Genomic DNA, 22,308 nt, shown 5'->3' on the forward strand with positions numbered 1-22,308 from the left:
AAACGGGTTCCTTCTTAAATGACTGGGAGTATAGTGTGTATTAAACTAACAAGGGGAGGACACCATGTGGTAGACACGGATTTTTATGAGCCTCGGCACGATGAATCTATATCGAAAATAAGTAAATAGGTGTCCGGACGTTTCTGCCAATGGGCCTTAATAATAGAGATATTTACATGTAAATTATTAAAAATTTCATAGTGGCCGTGGGGTTTTAGTGGGTAAAAATCCCACACTACCCTGGCGCCCCCGGGGGATTCCCCTCTGAAAGAGTTGGGGTGCTTTTGAAGATTTTCCCAAATTAAAAAAAAATTATAAAAAAAATTATAAAGTTTTTTTTAACGTGGAGAGATCTTCAAAGGGCACCCCAACGCCTCCAGAAGGGAATCTCCCGCGAGCGCCAAGGTAGTGTGGGATTTTTACCCACTAAAACCCCACGGCCACTATGTTATTTTTAATAATTTACATGTAAATATCTCTAATCGCATTTAACGTCAACTAAATTTAATAAACTTTATCTCGTCAAAACAAAATTTTAACTTAAATAAAAATCGTATTTAATGTCAAATAAATTAACTAAAATTTAGCTCCACCAAAAAAAATTTAACTTAAATTTAAAAGTCGAGGAATTTATGATTCACTCGGGCAAACGATATCATGCTCTCGCCCTTTCATTCACACATGATTAAATGCAGTACGCAATTATTTTTATTACTTCGAAAATTGACTTCACCTTTTACCTTTCTCGATAATGCAACCTTTAGCTATTCATCTTCATTACGTCACGTAGCTTACAGTAATTACTCCCCGACTGCTGTCCATGTTTGAATATAATGCACTAGCAGGGGGCTAATCATAGGAATTAATGTGCGCGTGGATCAACTGTCACGAATGTATCGAGCATCGTGCATCTCGCCCGGCGTGTAATTCGTTTTACTCATCAGCCTCTGATGTAACAGGCGCCGGTGAACATATGATAAGACCTTGACCTTGCTGAACGTTTTAATTAACGCTTCATGATTGAAGAGTATTCTGTGATATAATTAACGAGCAGATACAGAACGGACAAGCAGTTCGACAAGTAGAAACTATAGTTAACTTCCTCGCTATTCATAGTTGTCTGTGCTTACAGTAGCTACTGTTAAAGTGTCTCAACCTTTTACGTACGCGGAGTGCTTAAAAAAGGCTAACCGTGCTTATTTAAATAAACTATATAAAATGTTTTAAGACATACATATACAGCTTGAACTTATTTCTGATTCAAATGCAATGTGTTTTTTTTATCAACTGTTTTCAGGTCAGATAATAGGTACTCAGAAAATGTGGTAGATTTGGAGCAGTCTTTTACGAATTAATGTAAATGAAGACATAAAGGTTTTCTGGTACAGAAAATTTTGTTTTGTTGTAATAGAAAAATATGAAATGGAAAAAAGTGGAGTTTTCTTTCAGTACTTATTAGACAAGTACCTGCTATAAAAGTTCGCAACCCTTTTTTGCAACACCCAGTGTGGTATTTAATCTTGACATTTTGAGGAGTTATTAATTATAATAATAGCAGTAATACAGCGTCCATTGTTTGCCCTGAAGTTTTATTCATACTTTTCTTTAAAATTGAAATAATCAAATTTACCTTCAAAACTGCCGAACCCGCAATTGCGCCGCAGCATTGGCAGACAATATAAGAAATGGCCTTGAGGAAACTGCAGTTTCCACTAACTAAGAGGCCTACCGATACAGCTGGATTTACGTGGCACCCTGACACTGGTCCCAGCACCTGGAAGAAAATAAAAGTGCGCATAATTAGACGCGCTAAATTTGTCACAGACTTCTGCGTCATTTCTCTCTTTATTCGTGTATGAGGAGCATTTATGTGTCTTACGTATTATAGAGTGTGCACATATCAGTGCCGTCTTAACATAAAGGCGAGAGGGGCTGAAAAATTGGAAGATTAAAAAAAAATAGGTTTGTAAAAGCTAGAAAAGAATTGGAAATGGGCCCTCCAACTGTGACGGAAAGAAAATAACGAATAGCTACACCAAAATTTAGATATTAAAATGGGGCCCTTTTCTCGTTGAATGCATTCCACGTTTAATCTTATTTATTTAATTGGTTTAACGCTCGTTCACCTCACGCGTCAGCGCGATATTTTTTATTTTATTTGATTTAAAATAACTTAGAGGGCCCATAATGGAGCTCACTCCAGGGCCCCGCAAATGTTAAGACGGTACTGATACATATGTGTACTGAATATTCCCATTAGTAGTAAAAAATAGGACTTTGTATAATAATACTTCCAAATTTGGTACTTCATATGTATTATTGAATATTCGAAATAACGGACTACGTTTTTTATATTATATTACGATATTCATCCTATTTTATAAAACAAGCTGTAATATTTTACTTGACAGCAGGTTTCAGACGAAATTGGGTGTTATAATTGTATACCATAATAATAGTCAGGAATTTTCAAAAAATTATTTTTCATATTTCTTTTTTAGACTAAAGATTGCATGGGATCAGTATATGGAGATTGTGTTTGGAAGATATTTTGAAACAAAATTCTGCATTTAAAAGATAATGATTTATAAGCTTAAAAACTAGTATACATACATTAGCATGTTATAAGTAAGGGCATTCATTACGTCACTAAATTCTCAACATAATAAAGCAGCAAAGTGTGCTGCGAATTATCATGTTCGAATATTACATAGCAACAGCAATTACCGCATTTAATACGTATCCAAATAGTCAGGGATGTTTCTGGCGGGGGTGCAGAAGGTGCCCCCGCACCTGGGCGGCCAAACTTAAGGGCGGCCGCAGGCCGTTTATTATATGTAAAGTTTTGACTAATAACAATAATAACCGAAACTCTTTTACACGATAACTGTTTAAATTATATATATATATTTAATTATTTACAGGGCCGTTCCTGGGTTTTGGCCGCCCAGGTGCAAAAACAATATTGCCGCCCTTATTAACTTAATATTTTTTAATTAAGAATATATATATATATATATAAATATCAAATTTTTAATTAAAAAATATTAAGTTAATAAGGGCGGCAATATTTTAATATTAATATTTTTTAATTAAGAATATATATATATAAATATCAAATGTTTAATTAAAAAATATTAAGTTAATAAGGGCGGCAATATTTGAATATTAATATTTTATAATTAAGAATATATATATAAATATCAAATTTTTAATTAAAAAATATTATGTTAATAAGGGCGGCAATATTTTAATATTAATATTTTTTAATTAAGAATATATATATAAATATAAAATTGTTAAATAAAAAATATTAAGTTAATAAGGGCGGCAATATTTTAATATTAATATTTTTTAATTAAGAATATATATATAAATATCAAATTTTTAATTAAAAAATATTAAGTTAATAAGGGCGGCAATATTGTTTTTCCACCTGGGCGGCTAAAACCCAGGGAACGGCCCTGCAAATAATTTTATCCTCTGAAAGTACATCCATTAAACGCCCACGGAAATTTCACTGGCATCCCACAAAACATTCTCCCATTTTTAAATTCAGAAGAACAAAGAATGCTGCTGCTTATCAGATCTCTGGATAGCGTGTAAACTTGTATGATTTATTTTTTCCTCTCTCGAAACAGGTAGCGCGCACGTGTATTACTATAAATAAAAGATAAAAGGTCGTACTCTAAAACCCAGCAGCTGGTGTAACCGCGGTCTTGCGAGAAATCCAATTCTAATTCAAATTTCGCAATCTCTGGGACATGCCTAGCCCGCAAACACGCCGATAAGGAGATCTTAAATTTATTTCGCTCCACGGGCGATTTCCCAACAATTATAATGCTCCGTGCGAGCAGAGGGATCAAGGACTAAGGTCCAGAACGCCGGAATTGACAAAGATTTTCATTTCTATGTCGATGTTGTCGGGGCTCGCTCTAGCTCTCTCACTACTCTGGGTAAAAAACACTTTTGCCGCCCTTTATGTTCAATTATTTAAATATAAATTTCGTCAGTCAGCGAAACTTTTCGCAGGTATTTGTTCAATAACAAAAGCCTTTGGTTTTATACAAAATTTACTAATCATAAAAAACACAGTAGCAAAATAAAATATATAGGTAGGTGATAGGTACTTTCCTACTTTTGAGATGTAAAAAACAACTCCTATAAAATATTTTATAAAACAATAAAAAACAATTTTTATTGATAAACAACGTTCCGACAATTTTGCCGCCCCAATTTTGCCGCTCTGGGCAATTGCCCTGCTTGCGCCCCCCTAGGTCGGGCCGCGGATGTTGCGAAGAAACAGTTTCACGAATGTCAAGAGGTTCTTTGTTATTTCTTTTTAAGGAACTTCAATTTTGGAATACAGAACGTTTTCCTCTTAACTGTATATGCGAGTCCAAAAGCTCGCACCTATGTAGGGTAAATGTCCCAATTACTGCCAGCGTCCCTATTACTGTCACTTCATTTATTTTACTTAATAATCACGCAACGTATAAAGAATAGTGTAAAAAAGAATTTATCACAAAATTGGGACTGTTTTTCTTGTTATTATAGTACACTTTTTATACGTCAATTCTTTATACGTTACATTTTTTTAAAGTGAAATAAATAAAGTGGCAGTAATAGGGACACTGACAGTAAATGGGACATCTACCCTATTTGCTTCTTCGTAAGGAGCACGAGTGGCAGAGTAGTTTATGATTGACGTAATACGATTGACTTGTGCTCCTGTTTGGAGCGGAAAGATACGATACCCTTCCAAGATTAATTCGTGGAACTGATCCGATGGATTGAGTAAAAGGATAGAGCGGGAAGAGTCAATTAAAGCACAGGGAATATGTACAGAAACCGGTCCACAATTAAAATGTCAATGGTGCAATATTTTCAGGCACATAAAGTTAATGTTGCATGATGAATAGAAATTGAATATGAAACTATGAAATCTACGAGTTTACATAATTACATCTATAAAAGTATTTTAGAATATTGAATATGGATTTTCATATTGTATAAATTAAGGGTAAGTGGAAAACTGGGAATGTCAATTTTTCAGATTTATAGCATATTTTGTTGGTGATAACTGGGACTACAAAAAGTTCAAATTCGCCCTGGAAGATAACGTAAAAAATTTGGCATAAGTGCTGGTTAAAAACAGGAAATGTCCATTCTGCACTGGGATAAGCTTCTGTTGTCAAGGTAAAGCAGGAAATTATGTAAGAAAATTACGTATGAAAATTAAGTTCATTGAAACTTGTTTCTTTATTGATGGACTAAAGTACTAAAACTTAATTATTTCGATAAAGCTGTTTCGTGACATTCCCTGTTTTCCCCCTCCCCTTTCAAGTTACATACATAGTTATTCTGAATACTACGCGAGAAGTTATTAATCTCTGCAATTGAAAATCAATTAAGAGAGTTAAGGGAGATCAGTTAAGAGAAATAAGACTTTTAAAGTTGTTTTCGTACAACAGAAATTAATCATACAAATTCTTAGTTACTGTTTAAAAATTAATCTACTATCTTGTTAGTGTCATTTGATGAATGTTAATGAGGTGAATATTCCAGCGTTAATACGTAGTATTAATAATTGTTTGCTTGATAAAAGAACGTAGTTACAGTGGCACGTGTGTGATACGCAGAACAGTCGTCGTTTGCGAGTAAACTTGGCGCAGACTCTTCGGCGTCAGTCGACCAACCAGGACACATTATTTACAGTGGTACCGCGATAGGAACCGCCGAAGAGTATGGTAATTAGAAGGAAATGAAGAGATTGAGGTAGTTGCAGGAAAAAATTGAGTAATATTCCAGAATTTTGAAAAAAGTTTTTTCGTCAGTTATATATATATATTTTTTAACTTTTTTCAAAATTTTGTTAACGGAAGTTTGTAGCGCTTATTGCACCATTAAACTTTTATTTGAAACATTTTTTTCTGTCTGCTGTACTTTGAGAGTTATACGCGAAAAAGTGGAAGTGCCAATTTGACTTTGAGGTTAGGTTTCACCCCCTTAAAGGGCGATAGGGCCCAAATGAAAGACACCGTTTGTTCTTGTTTTGAATCACTCTAAAAATCCACAAAGTGGCGTTCCAATCGGTGAGCCCAGGTTCGTGGTGTTCCCTTGTAAGAATTAATCAAATTGTAGAGACGCTATAAATATAAACAATTTAATTTAAGGTGTTATTCGCTCGAAAAATCGATTTTTTTTCTTTCATATTTTCTATTGGTATGAAGGTTCTTGAGTATTCTGTGTAAAAGAATTTTGAGAAACTCGAAATATCAAAGAAGTTGCACGGGTTTGAAGTTACGCGTGCGGATAGCGGATTGACTTGACGATTAACTTGAAACGCGTCTTTCTCGAAACTGTATTTCTCAGAAACTAACGAGGCGATTAACTTTCAATTATACATACATCTTCTATATACGTATTTCTACCGTCCTTACTAGCATTAAAAAAGAATCAGCAATATTTCCATGTTTTGTAACAGATTAAAGTAAAAAATTTGGTTACATAAATGAAATGTTTTACTTCAATGAGTCGCCATTTTTTTTTCTCTTCGATATTAGTAAATGACTCAGGCAGGGACGATAAAGGCAAGTTTACTCAGTAGAATATAAGTAGTTTTTTTTATTTCAGATGAATACAACGGGCGCAATCGTGAGAACCGTGAAGGTGGATTTTTTTAAAGTGATTGCACTTAAACACTTCTGGCCTAATAAATATTTGTCATTTTTTAATGTGACAGCGTAGAAGTGTGTGTAAAATATTAGAAAACAAGTGTACAAAACCGGGACTATGTAGAATGTTTATTTTGGAATGAAAAAATTCATAAAAACTGTCTATTTTTCACACACTTCCGAGCGAATACCCTCTTAAAGGGGGATACTCGCGTAGCAGCCCCCGAAATTCATAAATTTCTTTTAAACAGGTATTGCTAAATATTGCATTAAACCCTTTTGGGATATAAGGAGGCATTTTTAAACTTGCAGAAAATATTTTTTAAGTCGATGCTTCTTATTATTTATTATTTATTGTCGAATCTCTTCGACGATGTTGGCGTCTCAGATAACTCAAAAACTAATTGGCTGATCAATATCAAATAAAGCTCATTTTATTCGTCATACATTTCTCCAGGTACTGAACCAAAAAATTAATTTTAGTTTATATTTATAATCATTTTTTCGGCGATATAAAGAATAATATGAAAAATTTGTCTAAGGAAAAAACTTACTTTTTTTCAAACGCTATGTTTCTTTCAATTCTTCATTTTTTTTCATTAAAGTGGACCAATCGCAGCGTAAAATATCTAACTTTAAGAAACTTCTATCTTCTTTGCAATCAGATGACTGTGATCGGTGCTACAAATCCCGCCAACAGGAGTAACATCGTCGAAGAGGTGGACAAGATTCCACAATAATTAATAAATAATAAGAAGAATCGACATAAAAAAAATATTTTCTGCAAGTTTAAAGATGCCTCCTTATACCCCAAAAGAGTTTAATCCAATATGACCAACAGTTTTCTCAAAAAAAATTCTTAAGTATCAGTTACTTTTGGGGCTGTTACCCTAGAATCCCCCTTAATATGAAACGGGTTCGAGGATCGACGAATATAATCTTCATTAACTTCCATTACCTCTTTCCCGTATTTTCAGTATTTTCACCTTGAACCTGTGCAATTTTTCAGTACTCACCCATAAAATTTACCAATTACCCTACCAAACACTAAAATAACAATATCATGTCAAACATTTAACACGTTTCTGTTCTTAATCATTAGAAAAACTTCCCCAAACCACACTCAGCAGAAAGGCCACGAAAGCCCCTGCCAACACCCAAACCCCTCAAAAGAATCCATCGTCGCTGACACCGGATTTACGATTCACTGAATCCTATCAGAAGAGGCTGGAAATAAATGCACGAATGAAGAGAAGAAAGAGGCAGGTATTAAACAAACAACAGGTGCAAGAGTAACGTGAACAAAAATACGAGGTGAAGATGAGGAAACGATGAGCCGAGAGCGGAAAGGAAGCTGCAGAACACAGCGGGGAGTTGTGGGTGGAAAATGGGCAAAAGTAGCGAGCAAGTAGCAAAATGACAAACTATCTCGGAGGGTGGTAAGGAAGGTTGGGAGAGGGAGGGAAGTGTAAATGCTGTCTAGTTCGGTGTCCGATTTGAGTGCTGTAGAATCGGGCTGATGACAGCGGGGCCCGCTGCGGCCCAGTTCTCATGCACGTTGGCAAGGTCTCGGCTGGCCCCGGGCGGTCAGAGCACACATGCGCCGAGGAGTTGCCGTGATTACGCAACCCATCTTCTTGACTCGTTCGTTTTTCCCCTCTTCTTGGTCTTGTTCTTCATCTTCTTCTTCTTCTCCTGCTTCTTCTTCTTCTCTTGTGTAGCTATCGCGGGCTACCCGTTGCTCTTTAGGCATAAGTCCCACCTGTGCTTTCCGAGCGGAGATCAAACGGCAAGATACGGATTAATTGATTTTATTAATTATAAGGTGGAGCACAGGCGACGCGTGGCGCTCCTTTTAAAAACCGACTCGCCCTCCCCCCCCGACAACGGCAATTACAGGATTAAAAGGGTTCGCTCGAGAAGGATGAATTCCGCTCGGTTGTGCACGCTGGCTTCCTCGGGGACCGCGAGCCGCGACCTTGTGCCGAATGAAAAATCCTATCCCGCGCCTTTTTAATTAATACGCGTCCCCAGGGCAAGCCTAGGAGCGCGTGCGCGCGAGAGCCCGCCTCGGGTGCGCGGGACGCACAAAGGGGAAAGTGTTGCTTCACTTTTCACCGTGCCGAAGGCCTTCGTCCGCGGCACGGTTGTTCCAAGAAAAGCAATAAACGAAGCCACGCTTTTATTCGGCGGCTTGCACCTCGATAAAACTTTTCGACGGTACGCCCCCTTCTGGCCAGAGCGCGCGCGCGGGCCGACGCTTATCTCCCGTTAATCTTGAATTATTAATTCTGCAAAGTGTCTAGATACCGTGGACGCGCGGCGGGATTTAACCGGGTGGCGAAACAACATCGCGAAACGGGCACGCGCTGAAAATCGTGAACTTCGAAGATTCGTGAGATCCTGAAACGAGGTCGACGCACTCGCCTTTTTCACCGGAGAGAATGATCTTGTGTCGTCTGGTAATTAATCGACCAATCTCGGGAAACTTTGCACGGCTATACCCTGTGATATATTGGACAGTACTTTGCTCTACCAAGTTATTGGGAATACACTGCCGCTCAAAAGTCGGGGGTCGCTTTGGCAATAGAGGAAATAGGGTAAAAGATGACAGAGTAGATTACTCTTCGCCTTTAGCGATTTACTACTCATTTTTCTTATTTTATTTGCGCAATTTTGCCGTTTTAATGCATACATAAGGGTATTATTTTTTAATCAATCTTGGAGGGAGCCGAGTTGATGGAATAAAAATATTCTAATGCAAATTCACTAAAATTCGTTAGGTGATTATGAAAATTTATTTAATGAATAAAATCCATTTTTTGGCTTCTTACAAAATTCTTGAATTAGTTCAGTTATGGTCACATTAATCTTCTTTTTCCTTTTTCTTTGGAGGGAGGGGGGCTGGGCCCCTTGCACCTCTGGGTGTGCCACTGATTTTTACTTTCCATGTGATTGAACTGTTCAGATCCTAATACCTAACTTATGTTCCGTTTCTCGCTTCCAAATTGTTTAATGACATTTGGACGTTGATCGTGTTATGTTTAATGATTGACTATATTATTGGCAATTGTTTGGGTACCAGGAAAAAGTTTGAACCACGAAAATCAGCAGTTGTATCTCAGAAAGAGGAAGATTACAGCTGTCAGTAATAAATAAACGAATTGCAGTTCGAACACCACTTTTAAGATGACAAGAATATCCAAGCTGGACCATAAACATGTAACATTTTCTTTTTCATGAAACTTACCTGCCTACCTACAAAAAGTGATCAAATACTTTTGAGCGGTAGTATAGTAAAGAAACAGTTCTCGATTTTCATACACGTTTCGTATGTCAGAGTTCATATTTTTTTTTTACAAGCTCTTATTTAGCTTCGCTTGTGAGTTCGTTAGGTTGTCAGGGTGAAATCTTGTAAGCTAATTTTGACCCACTTCCATATATCCGATCGACTTGAAACTTTGCACATATGTATGTAGTTCTGATGACAATACAATATTTTCACTATACAGTTTACAATAATTTTTAGCAACAATTCTTTTTTATATATAACTTCACTTATTACTTCACTTATTACACTATTATAAGTATATATATATAGTATAATAAATCTACGAATTTATATATAAAAGATATATAGTAAAACATTTTTTTTAAAAAACAAATTGAAAATCAAAAATTTTTTCTTCTTCTTTGTATTACATTTCAATAAAAGCTTTTTTAAAAAAAATACTACAAATTATGCTTTTTGTTCGCCTTTTATGTAAGTATATAAAAGATATATAGTAAAACATTTTTTTTTAAAAACAAATTGATAATCAAAATTATTTTTTTTCTTTATATTACATTTCAATAAAAGCTTGTTTTAAAAGTTTGTAAGTATATATATACTAATAGAGACCAAGAAGCATAATGTGTAGTATTTTTTTTAAAACAAGCTTTTATTAAAATATAATAAAAAGAAAAAATAATTTTTATTTTAAATTTGTTTTTAAAAAAATGTTTTACTATATATCTTTAATATATAAATTCGTAGATTTAGTGCAAAAGAAGGGGCCTGATCTAAGCGAACTGCATTTTCAATTACTTTAAGTATTTATAAGTTAACAACGGACCAACGAAAATTGTGTTAAGTGAATGTTCTTTATACTCTGTGGGCGAAGTTTATACTAAAATTTTGTAGATGCGATAAGTTTCTTACTGCGTGTTCGGCAAGAAACCATCCAACAAGATTTACACAGCAACCTAGCACGGATAAAAGCGACGAAATGAGGTTTAATGAGATTTTCCAGAGCAATATAAGATAACTGCGACAAGGGGATTCTTCTAGAATCTAGAACCAACTACCACGCGTGACGCAGTTTCTTCTGATACAGGCTACACGTTTAATAAGTATCACAAAATCTAGAATTAGTTGCTAGGCTTCGTACCCTCGGGGCCCTACGACCCATAGCCCGCGGTCACGTTCCTTGCACATTCGCGAGCACTTTTCCTCTCGTTCGCTCAAGAGACTTACGGGATTCATTGCGATATCAATCAATTACATGGCCCACAAAATCACGATTAAATTAACATTTTCAACGCAGTCGGAAAGTTAAAAATAAGTACCAACTAAAATCCTTTCAATACCAAATGAAGCACAAGCTTTCCAAAATCTACGAAGTGATCGTCAAAAGCTTCATTCTTCATGACTCTAATAACGATCTGCGTTCAAGAGATTACAACGGCGAAGATTAAAATTATTTAGATGCATCATCGAATCACTATATGATACATCGGTGAGGTATGCGCTTGGAGGCAGACCTTTGAACCAAGATTACACTGCCCAACAGCCATTTTTATTTGTAACATTCAATAGCCGTTTTTTATAGACCTTTGTGCGTTGAGAAAGAATCCGCAAACCGTTTGTCGAAAACCCTCAGTTTTCGAGAAATTCGATTTTGAAAAAAAATGCAAATTTTCGGTTGCTTGTTCCGTCAAATTATTCTATGAACCCTCGCGAACATAACGATATAAGTTATTATTGAATTTTAAACATTTACATGTGTTTAAACAATGATCAAAGGGAAAAGGACACCCGAAATGCACCAATTTTTGCAGATATCTTGCTGTATATTTCAAAAACTAAGGGTTTAGGAGAAAATCTGACTACTCCACGCGATGCAGCAGATATTTTTCCTTCGGAAAGCATTTACAGAAGTGGTAAGTCACGTTTTGTTTTCAATACAGAAGCGAAATAGTTTGGCAAAACGTGCGGCGCCGACAGTGGTACTCACGCGCGTTCCGCGATTCTGCGCCGCTGAGCGGCCCACGCGCCATTGACTACCACTGTCGGCGCCGCACGTTTTGCCAAACTCTTTCATTTCTGTACTGTAAACAAAAGGTGTTTTACCACTTCTGTTAATGGTTTCCATAGTAAAAATATCTGCTGCATCTCGTGGAGTAGTCAGATTTTCTCCTAGACCCTTAGTTTTTGAAATATATAGAAATATATCAGCAAAAATGTATGCATTTCCCCTTGACCATTGTTTAATCATATTTAAATCTTTATAATCCTATAATAACTTATCTCGTTGTGTTCGCGATGGTTCATAACAATAATAACTATTACTGTCTTAACACAAAAGAAGTTAAAAATTGAAAATTAGCATTTTTCTCCAAAATCGAATTTCTCGAAAACTGGGGGTGACGACAAACGGTTTACGGATTACTTTTCAGCGCACAAAAATCTATAAGAAACGGCTATTGAATGTTACGGAACAGAAAAAAAGAGTTCAATTTTGTCGGACAGTGTTATTGATTTCCAGGAATTCCTACGAGGGACTAAATCGGCCTCGTAAAATTCACCGACAATGCCAGTGTCCCGCGGTGTGGCCGCATAATTAGGGTGCACGAGCTGCACACGAGCTGCAAGGTTCACGTACGATCACGCGGGACAATGATCTTTCACTCGTGGATCACGTTGCACAACAACTCGAGACGAGGGAGCGGTCTCTCATAGGCCTCCCAAAAGGCCTCCAGCAAGATGACTCTAATATTTGCCGAAGGATATGTGGCTGTTGCGACAGGATCGATATTATCGCGAATTTCAAACGGAACAGGGAAATCGCTGGACGCAGTGGCAAAGTTTGACGCACGCGCGACGTGCCCCAATACCCAACGTTTGCTGGCGACGATATTGGCGAAATCTCAGTTAAAACAAAAATTTAAAGCATTTTGCAGAGTATTTTGTTCGTCGCCCCTTAGATCCTTCAGGGAACTTTAAGTGGAAAGGCCCAGCAACTTAGTTTGCGTACGCACAGTGGAATCGTGGCTTGTTTGAATGTTTATTACCTAGAACCCAGGCTGTCGTAATAATTCTTGGTGTGCATTAAAATTATCTTGCGAAATAAGATACCTACTTGAGATGGAGAATGGTCTCGAATGTGACGCGGGGGTTAGTAGCTGAAATTTTGCTGCTAAGTATGAGGGTTCAGGTAACAGTTTGTTGTGCTACTTTTTTCTGCAATGTTTTATGTATGCACTTCAGTGATTAGAATATTGCGGTATTCTTGCACGTGGAATATTAACGAGACGTTTATGGCATTCGTGCAAGATTCCAGATGCATTATGACGCTATAACGCATGACAGATATTATCTAGATTCTAGACAGATGCGGGTTGTTCTTTTAGAGAACGGGGGAGTTGATTCTATATTTAACTTCGTGTATTACCATATTCTCTTGACATAGTAAAAGCAGTTGAAATTATAATTGGCTATATTAATTTTAACCTTCAGCTGACGGGGTGGAAGGTTTTTTCCCTAAGTGGTGGGGTGGGGTCTGACACACTCCAATTTTTACTTTTATTTGCACAGCAAAATTTTGACTTCTTCTTCAGCATTCAAGTCTTTCCAATAAGTATTTCAACCCTTCAAGTGACACGATTGAAATCTTGTTTGTAAAAGCTATGAAGACGCAAGTAGTCGGTTTGGATTCTCACGTGAGAAAACGTCGAAATAAATCAGCACCATGGGACCCCAACTCACCAGCTGAGGGTTAAAACTACAAAGTACAAAATTCAACAATAAAATTCCCCAACAGGTAAGTTTAGTATTATGCTCATTTCCACATTCTTAATTGGGCCAAGTTATGCAGAAAGCTACCAACCCTCAAAGATATAAAATTGAATTTTAGTTTCAAAATTTGAATTGTTTAAGAATAGTAACTTTATTCTTATTATTCTGCCAAGCTTTTTAAAGGGTTATTTAATAGTATGATTAGCATTATTTTAAATTCTCTGTAGTTTTTGTTTTTTAAGTCCAAACTGGAACTATGGTAGGTTTAATAATGGTAAATGTAAGAGTTCAGAAGAGTGCAAAATAAGGTCACAAAATTAGGTCACAAAATATTTTGTTTAATTAATTTCGTGTCATTTTGAGGGTTGGTAGGTTTCTGCATAACTTGGCCCAATTGAGCTGGTGAAACTGTTCTTCCAAATTTACAAATGTCTCCGTTCCAAAAAAAAAAAAAAAAAAATGGTGGTTATTTTACGTAGGCAAGACGTTTTGTTACGCAGGTATGTGCGAGCCTGCTGAGCTGCACTGTGACGAAGTTAGGCGAGGGGGTTATCAACGCGTTCTCCCTGGAACTCGGAGAAGAATAATACCCAAGGGATTTAAAACGTGACAAATGGTGGCTCGCGTTAATCGTCCACTACTTGGGAAGTTTGTGCTTTGGATTACGCAAGCGAATTGTCGCTTATCTGATGCAGCGCGGTGCACGTGCGATGGCATTACTTGGGCTAGCTGTTGCAGGTGTTACGCATTATGCGCCCCCATTTTTAATGACGCGAGAGTGTGTAAACACATCCTTCTTAGCTGTAAGCATATCTTTCCTTCTTCTCCCGGGGAAGCTCGAAACATAATTTTGATTTGCACTGGCGAATAAAAAATTGGTTTAAATTGCACGGGAATATAAATAATCTTTACTCGAGCAATGATTCGTTCATCAGAGCACCCGCAGTTGTTAAATAGCATTGCTGTGTCTTCCTAGTTTAACTGTATCATGAAATAAATAACGCTATTGTTATGCTATTCTTAGACCTGTTTTTAATCAATTTTATTTTTAACTTAAGAATATTGGACGTTTTCACAGCTTTACCCATACGTGTAGATAATTTAATACAGGGATGAAACGTGTTTAGGTTCATTTGTTTGCAACGAAGACTTGAATAATGAATTAATTATGAAGAATTGTTTAAACGTAAACAGCGAATAATTATTTAATTTCGTGCCGAGAGGGTTCGTAAATCGCCTTTTTACGCGAAAATGAAACATTCGTATTACAGGGGAGGTGTGCTTAAGATGACATACCTATTTTTTGTACTGACAAGGGAAATTCAAAAAATTCTGAAACTTCGTGAATATGTAGGGAATTTCCCCCTGAATACAACGCAAATTTTGTTTGCTGCCCAAATTCACCCTAGGGGGGTGTAATTGACCCCTGAAAATCCGGTTATTTTCCAATTTTCTGTTATAACTCGTGAACTGTAAAATATTTTTTTTACCAAATGATAGGTCTAATTAAAAGAAGTAATTTTTGTCTGAAAATTTTTTTTCTATCTCTTATATTTCGCGAGTTATAACATCAAATCGGAAAATAGCCGAATTTTCGGGGGTTAATTCCGCAAAACTAGATATACGTTTGTTTTTATATTGTCCCATTTTCATATTTAGGGGGTTAAACCACCCCTCAAAGTTACCAGATTTTTTAGGTATCCCCCTCCGATCGCTTTAGCTTTTTTATGTTTTAGATGATCGAAAAATAAGAAATACGTGTCTCTTTATTTTTGCCCCTTTGCACGTTTAGGGGGTAAAACCACCCTTCAATGTTCATAACATGATGTACAAAAGTTCCTATTCTTTCGTACTTATTTTTCAGTATATGCATATTTATTATGGTAGTATTTTATGCCTTCAGATGTGTTCCTACAACTGTTATTTCTGACTTAATAATATTAAAGAAAAAAAACCCAAAACCGTGGCGACCCCCCAGAAAACACTTCGCGATCCACAGCTTGGGTATTACTGCATTAGTCTGATAAAGTGTATTTTAGTGCCGATCAACTACTTCTTTGTACGTAAATAACATCCCAACAACCAGGGGAAACTATTCATCCCCAATCGCTCATTGCTCTCATCTTCCACCACAGGTACCACAACTACCCAGTTCTCCCCTCAGAAAATAAGACGGGAACCGGTACATCGTGTTTTCCTTCTATTCGCAGTTCCACTTGCACGTGGCTCTTACTAATGATATTGTTTTTGTTTATCATGACAGCTTTACAACTTGGGGGAATATTCAAAGTTCGCGCTGAGACGAAGAGACCTGCGTTAACCCTTAACTGGTATACTGTTTTTGGCAAACGTGACTGGTATACTGGGGTCGTGGCAGACCCCAAGTAAAAAAGGGCACAGAAATTTGTAAAGTCGACACTAGAGCAACCACTATGAATATTTTCTTCTTAGGTAATGTAGAAAATAATGGAAGCGTAGAAAGTTAAACTATTATTATAAAATTAATTAGAAATTCAGTTTACCAACTTAGACATCTAGTATAGCCGTCTTGGCCCAAAAGGGGCGCGCTCTACCTCAGGCTTTCGCCTATACGAGCATTTGGCTTGCAAGGTGGTATTAGCAGTACATGACTAGCGACCCCGCCAGGGCCGGGCCGGGAAAAGCAGAGAAGGACCACGCTTGACTCCACGGCGTCCACTGTAGGAATTTTACTCTCTGAGCAGGATGCCAGGTCACGAGGAATATAATACATTCGCGACCAGACTAAGTCCCTGGCTATCTTCTGCTCTGTTTGGGGTGCATGCACTCACTCGGGACCACCAGGGACGCTCTGGTGGCCGGGGACGGCCTTGCATAAAATCGCATGCCCGTCCTCATGCGAATCGGGTACACCGGGAACGCAACCGCCCGTACAGGGGTTAGAAGAACCACCTGCCCCTGGTGGATACCAACTTAGACAACCGAAAATTGTACATCGAACTTTGGGTGCTTGGGGTCACGAGCGACCCCCGGATACCAGTTAAGGGTTAGGTCCATTAGTGTCGCCATAAAGATGCCGAGATGTGCGTCGAATGTCGACGATTTGGTTGCGTGGCATTAATCATAAGCCGCCCAGGTATTTCTTTCATTTCGCGTTGCGATTCTCGCGTGTATTGTTATATTGCCACGGCGCCAGATTGTTGAGTAGCTTCATGGTCCTCGGCGGTGGCTCATTACCAGGCGAATCCGATTTTTAACGATCTCGTTCCGCGTATTTAGGATACGGATTCATGTTGCGCGACTAATTATACGACCGGTGAGACTTGTAACACAATGTGCGAAGCTGCACCGCGGAATCATCCTTGGCGTTGTTTTTACCATCCCGCGTATCGCCTCGCATTTTGCGACGCAGTTGCGCAATGTTACGTCTTCCTTCATAATCATTCCCCCCTCGTATGCCAGCAGTGACGCATAATGCAGGGCGGGAAACGTGCGATTTGCATTTCAATCATCGCTGGAGACCTGGCGCCTTTCTTCTTTTCCTCTTCCGATTTTTGTCTCGCCTTTTGTTTTGCTTGCTTTCTCCACCGTTCTGTCTTCTTCTCTCCTCTCTAGCGTTTGGATGCCTTAAGGTGCAAATCCACGATGAGAGAAAAATATCGTGTCTCAAGTGAGACTAATTTCCCAGGACAATTATTTTAGTATTTCTTAATTATTCTGTTATTAGTTTCGTGAAATTATTGACGAAATTATTAAAAAATAATATGCTTTTCTGTATTCTTTAATATGCTTTTCTATCGTGAGATAAAAATCTCAATGACAACAAAATGGAAATAATGGGAGTAACAGAATAATAATAATTGATGATTTAATTAAGGTATCACATGAGACTTTAATCTCGTGGGACAATTATTTCATTATTTTATTATTTTTTAATTATTTTGTCAGTAGTTGCATGAAACTAATTATTTTGCCAATAGTTTCATGAAACTAATTATTTTGTCAATAGTTTCATGAAACTAATTATTTTGTCAATAGTTTCATGAAACTAATTATTTTGTCAATAGTTTCATGAAACTAATTATTTTGTCAATAGTTTCATGAAACTAATTATTTTGTCAATAGTTTCATGAAACTAAAGACAAAATAATTAAGAAATAATGAAATAATGAAATAATTGTCTCACGAGATTAAAGTCTCATGTGAGACCCTAATCTCAATTATTATTATTCTTTTACTCCCATTATTTCCATTTTGTTGTCATTGAGATTTTTATCTCATGATAGAAAAGTCTCACGTAGAATCTCATCGCACCTTTACGTTTCGAGGAAAGAAGACTGTAGGAGCTGAGTGTTCGAGTTTCTATGTACATTGATTTACTGTGTTGAATAATTTTCAATTGTTCTTCAGATGATGTTTGAAATCTTCAAGGATGATTAAGACATTCGAAGTTCTTGGTACTAATCGGCGAGTTGCAATGAATTGTAAACAGCGGCTGATAGGCGATGGTAAAATTGAAGTGATGTAAATAATTAAAGTGCAAAAGATATTTGTTGGATTGTAGATTAAGTCGATCTCATTCAAGAGATGATACTTTAAAAATGTGAATATACAGGTACATTGTAATGTACCTACTGTACAAATGTATTTTACAAAGTTTCAAGGGATATTTAGCAAATTAATATTAAAAATTTAATATCACCTTCCAGGTTGCATAAAATACACTTCTTCTGAATGTATTTCATGTTCCATTTTCAATATACATGGTAAAATGATTTTCTGCATTAGATCAGTAAGTTTGAAAATGAAGTAAGTGATGTAAAATTGAAATGCTACAGTTATTTTAATATAGTAAATTATTCTAAATCACCAGAGTGGTGAAATTAATGTAGAAGGCAATCCATCAAACTTGACGACCATAAATTACACGTAAATGGTTCGTTACACGAAGAAATTGTCTGGACACCAGTTTCACGATTTTAATGGGGAAGCCCTATTTAGGACGCTAGGAATAAGGTGATTATTGGGAATTTTTTTCTGAGAAACTGTTAAGCGAATCTTTTCCAAACTTTCAGGATATTTTAGTTCACATTCCAACAATAAAATTAATAATTCTATGATACCACTTTCATGTGTCCATATAAATGCATGTGTTCTCTTCTGATACGATTATGAGACGAGCAGTTTGCGAGTAACCGAAGGTCGTCAAGTTAGTCACTTGAATGTATTACCCTGTAATAGTTAAGAATAGTTGTTCATACTGTATAACGCCGGTGATGTATTGTAATCGTCTTACAACAGTTTCGATTACATCTGCAGCTAAGTGAGTCAGTCTTTCGAGTACAGGTTCCAGCACTAGTAAATCAATTTCACCTTCGAGTAATCAAAACTCTTCTAGGTACTCCATATTTGAGAATTTCGACCAATGAAGTTCAGGATATTTGTGCAGTGCACTTTAATCTTTTGCGAATGATATTCTGAACACTGAAAACAGCTACAGGTATACCTGAAGAATTTTCAAACTCAATTTCCTCCGAGATGAAGGACCGCATAAATAATCTTGCACGAATAATCAAGATTATCAAGTTTCTTTAAAATTTGCCGTTCTACAACCGCCATTTTAATAATTTTGATTTTTTTTCTTTTTCAATAGGTTCTGGGCAGAATGGGGGTCAGGGCAAAGTATCAATTTCAGAGAATATCTGGCAAGTGTAGCATAACTGTAGTTTTTTTTACTGTTTATAATATTAACAAGAATTACCCAAAAGTACTAGTCACAATTTGTACTCATCTTGTAATTAATTCGCAAAAAATACTTGATCTTCGAGCGACCTGACTGCCTAGTCCCCTTAACAGATGTTAAGTAGAGGCCAATGTTACCCCGGACTGCCAGTGTTCCCCCAGTTTACGGTACTTTTTTTTACAGCTTTTGAAATTACTCTGCGCCTTTGCCAATTCCAAAGCCCTGCATCAAACAAGCGCAGCGGTCAGCAAGAATGTCCCTAGTCCATCGACTGGCGAGTAAGTTGAATCAGAAAGGGTTAGGAAAATAAATATACCTGGATGAGGAAGCGGGGGATGATCAAATAAGAGTATGATGTTGTGGTGTTTGCGACCGGCGAGACCGATGATACGGGAGATTAATAAACGCCCGTATCCGCGCCGCGAGCTGTCGGAAAGTAAAGTATAAATGGAGACAGAACAAGAGTCATACTAAATAGTCGAGCGGAGGTTCGAGGCGAGTCAGTGGTCCCGAGTAGGTTATCGGGGCCTTCGGGGCAGAATTGCACCATCCGGACAGTTAGACCCCCTTGGGCGAATCAGCGGCCTTATTTACCCTTCTACCAACATGCCGCCGGCTCTCTGAAATCAGCTAGCCTCACGTGTAAACGGAATACACGCGTGTGCATACGTAACGGGCACACGTAAAAGCAATTGCACACGTATGAAAAAAAAAAAAAAACACGTAAAAGCACACCACCTTTTCCCTTTCTCTTTTTTTCCTCCCCTTCAACGCGACTAGGGCTCTACATCAAATCCTTCCAACAAAGAACCGGGTAAAAATACACCACCTCTTCCCTTTCTCTTCTTTTCCCTTCCTTTCAACGCGACTAGGGCTCTGCATCAAATCCTTCCATGAAGAACAGGTAAAGATACACCACCTCTTCCCTTTCTCTTCTTTTTCCCACCTTCCTCGCCTGACAACGCACTCGTCATCGACAGCTTCGCGTTATTACACATATGTACGTACTTTAAGGGGTTATGCCTAGTCAGGCGGTCGAAAATAGGCGAATATTTGTGAATTTTTTTTGAAGAAGCGGAAGCGTATAATTTTACAAAACTTTAATATGAACGCGCTCACTTATCGACAACAGCACATGCTCCTCCGCACCGCCTCAGCAGCAGCAGGATCCTCGGCAGAAATGTTTCGCCGGTCAGATGGCGACGGTCCCGTGCTGATCGCGAGGCGATTGTGTGCCGTTAATTATTGTTCAGTCGCCTCACGACCCGCAATGGGCAACGAAAAACCCATATCGAGTTGGTCCGGCAATATAACACAAGTTGTACAAAATATATTGATAGGTAGAAATGACAGCCTGCCGCGAAATAGTAACAATATTACATTCATCTGAAGCATACTGCTACGTACAAGGGGAGGACATCATGTGGTAGACACCGATTTTGATGAGCCTTGGCACGATGGATCTATGTCGAAAATAAGTAAATAGGTGTCCGAGATAATAATAGAGATATTTACATGGAAATTATTAAAAATTTCATAGTGACTGTGGGGTCTTAGTGGGTAGAAATCCCACAACTACCCTGGCGCCCGCGGGGAATTCCCTTCTGGAGGCGTCAGAGTGCCTTTTGATGATATCTTCACGTTAAAAAAGAAACAAAAAAATTTATAAATTATTATTTTTAATAAATTCTTTTTTCTAACTTGGGGAAATCTTCAAAAGGCACCCCGACTCCTCCAGAGGGGAATCCGCGCGGGCGCTAGGGTAGTTGTGGGATTTCTACCCACTAAAACCCCACGGCCACTATGAAATTTTTAATACTTTCCATGTAAATAACTACCATGTAAGTCTACCACATGATGTCCTCCCCTTGTTAGTTTCGCTATCAGCGTTATCGCTTCTCTAACTTGTTTTCAGTTTTCATCGATAAAATCTGATGCCCTGATAACGACATACGAAAATACTTCTAAAGCTTCTCAGCTCCAGATAGTTGTTTATATCTTTACTAATATATAAAAGTGGAATGCTGTCTGTTTGTTTGTCCTTCTTTCACGCCTAAACGGCTGAAAGGATTTCGGTGAAATTTTGAATATACATTACATACGTCCTAGATTAGATTATAAGCTATTTTTGTTCTGGACACGTCAATAATAATTCCCGGGGGAAACCGGGTAATGGGTCAGCTAGTAGTGTATCAATTTCCCCTTCGGTTTTTCTTAATGTTAAGCTTTTACAGGGACGGCGCACAGTGGGACAAAACGACCCGACGGCGATCAAAAATCTATAAATTTGGTTCTGGTCTAGATATTTTAATGAATTTTAGCTCAATTTAACCGCAAATTTGCGGCCTTTAAGCTGTTTTAATATAAGTGATATTAACCCTCGGAGGCCCGTGCTAGGCCCGTATATTTAGACCCATTGTCCCACTGTGCGGCGGAGCAGATTTTTCCCGAGTGTGGAGCTCAGTAGGGGGGTACAAATTAAGGGTTCAAATTTGAACAGCCGAAAGAATAGTAGTCTTACGTAGACAAAAAATAAAAAACAGTAAAGTGCCTTCTAAATTCCCGAATGTGGAATTCCACGCACAGGAAAATCCCAAGTGTGGAAGTCTCCACACACTCCACACAACTCACGCTGGCCCTGAACTCTTGTGTACCTAATATCTTTATTTTTCTTCTCTCTCGTCTTCATCTAGTCGTAAACAGGCCGTAACTCTAGTTAGTCGTAAAATCTGTCATTTCGCTACAAGCTGCGCGCAAAAATTCGTTGAAACGGAATGCACAGGTTGTCAAGTTACGCGCAGTGTCCGAGCTAAAACAGCATTGGCGCGTTGATAATTCATCGTTCCCGTTTA

At 37.6% G+C, this 22,308-nt stretch overlaps 1 protein-coding gene across 2 annotated transcripts in view; it reads right to left on the reverse strand.

Moving 5' to 3' along the window:
- LOC143372246 (aquaporin AQPAn.G) overlaps positions 1-22,308 on the reverse strand; it is an 81,686-nt gene that overhangs the window by 3,250 nt on the left and 56,128 nt on the right. For both annotated transcript variants that reach the window (XM_076818298.1, XM_076818299.1), the window contains exon 4: positions 1,631-1,774. In XM_076818298.1, the coding sequence (XP_076674413.1) occupies positions 1,631-1,774 (144 nt within the window). The remainder of the gene's footprint in view (positions 1-1,630; positions 1,775-22,308) is intronic.

Source organism: Andrena cerasifolii, chromosome 8 (genome assembly GCF_050908995.1).
Source record: "Andrena cerasifolii isolate SP2316 chromosome 8, iyAndCera1_principal, whole genome shotgun sequence".
Classification (NCBI taxonomy): Eukaryota; Metazoa; Arthropoda; class Insecta; order Hymenoptera; family Andrenidae; genus Andrena; species Andrena cerasifolii.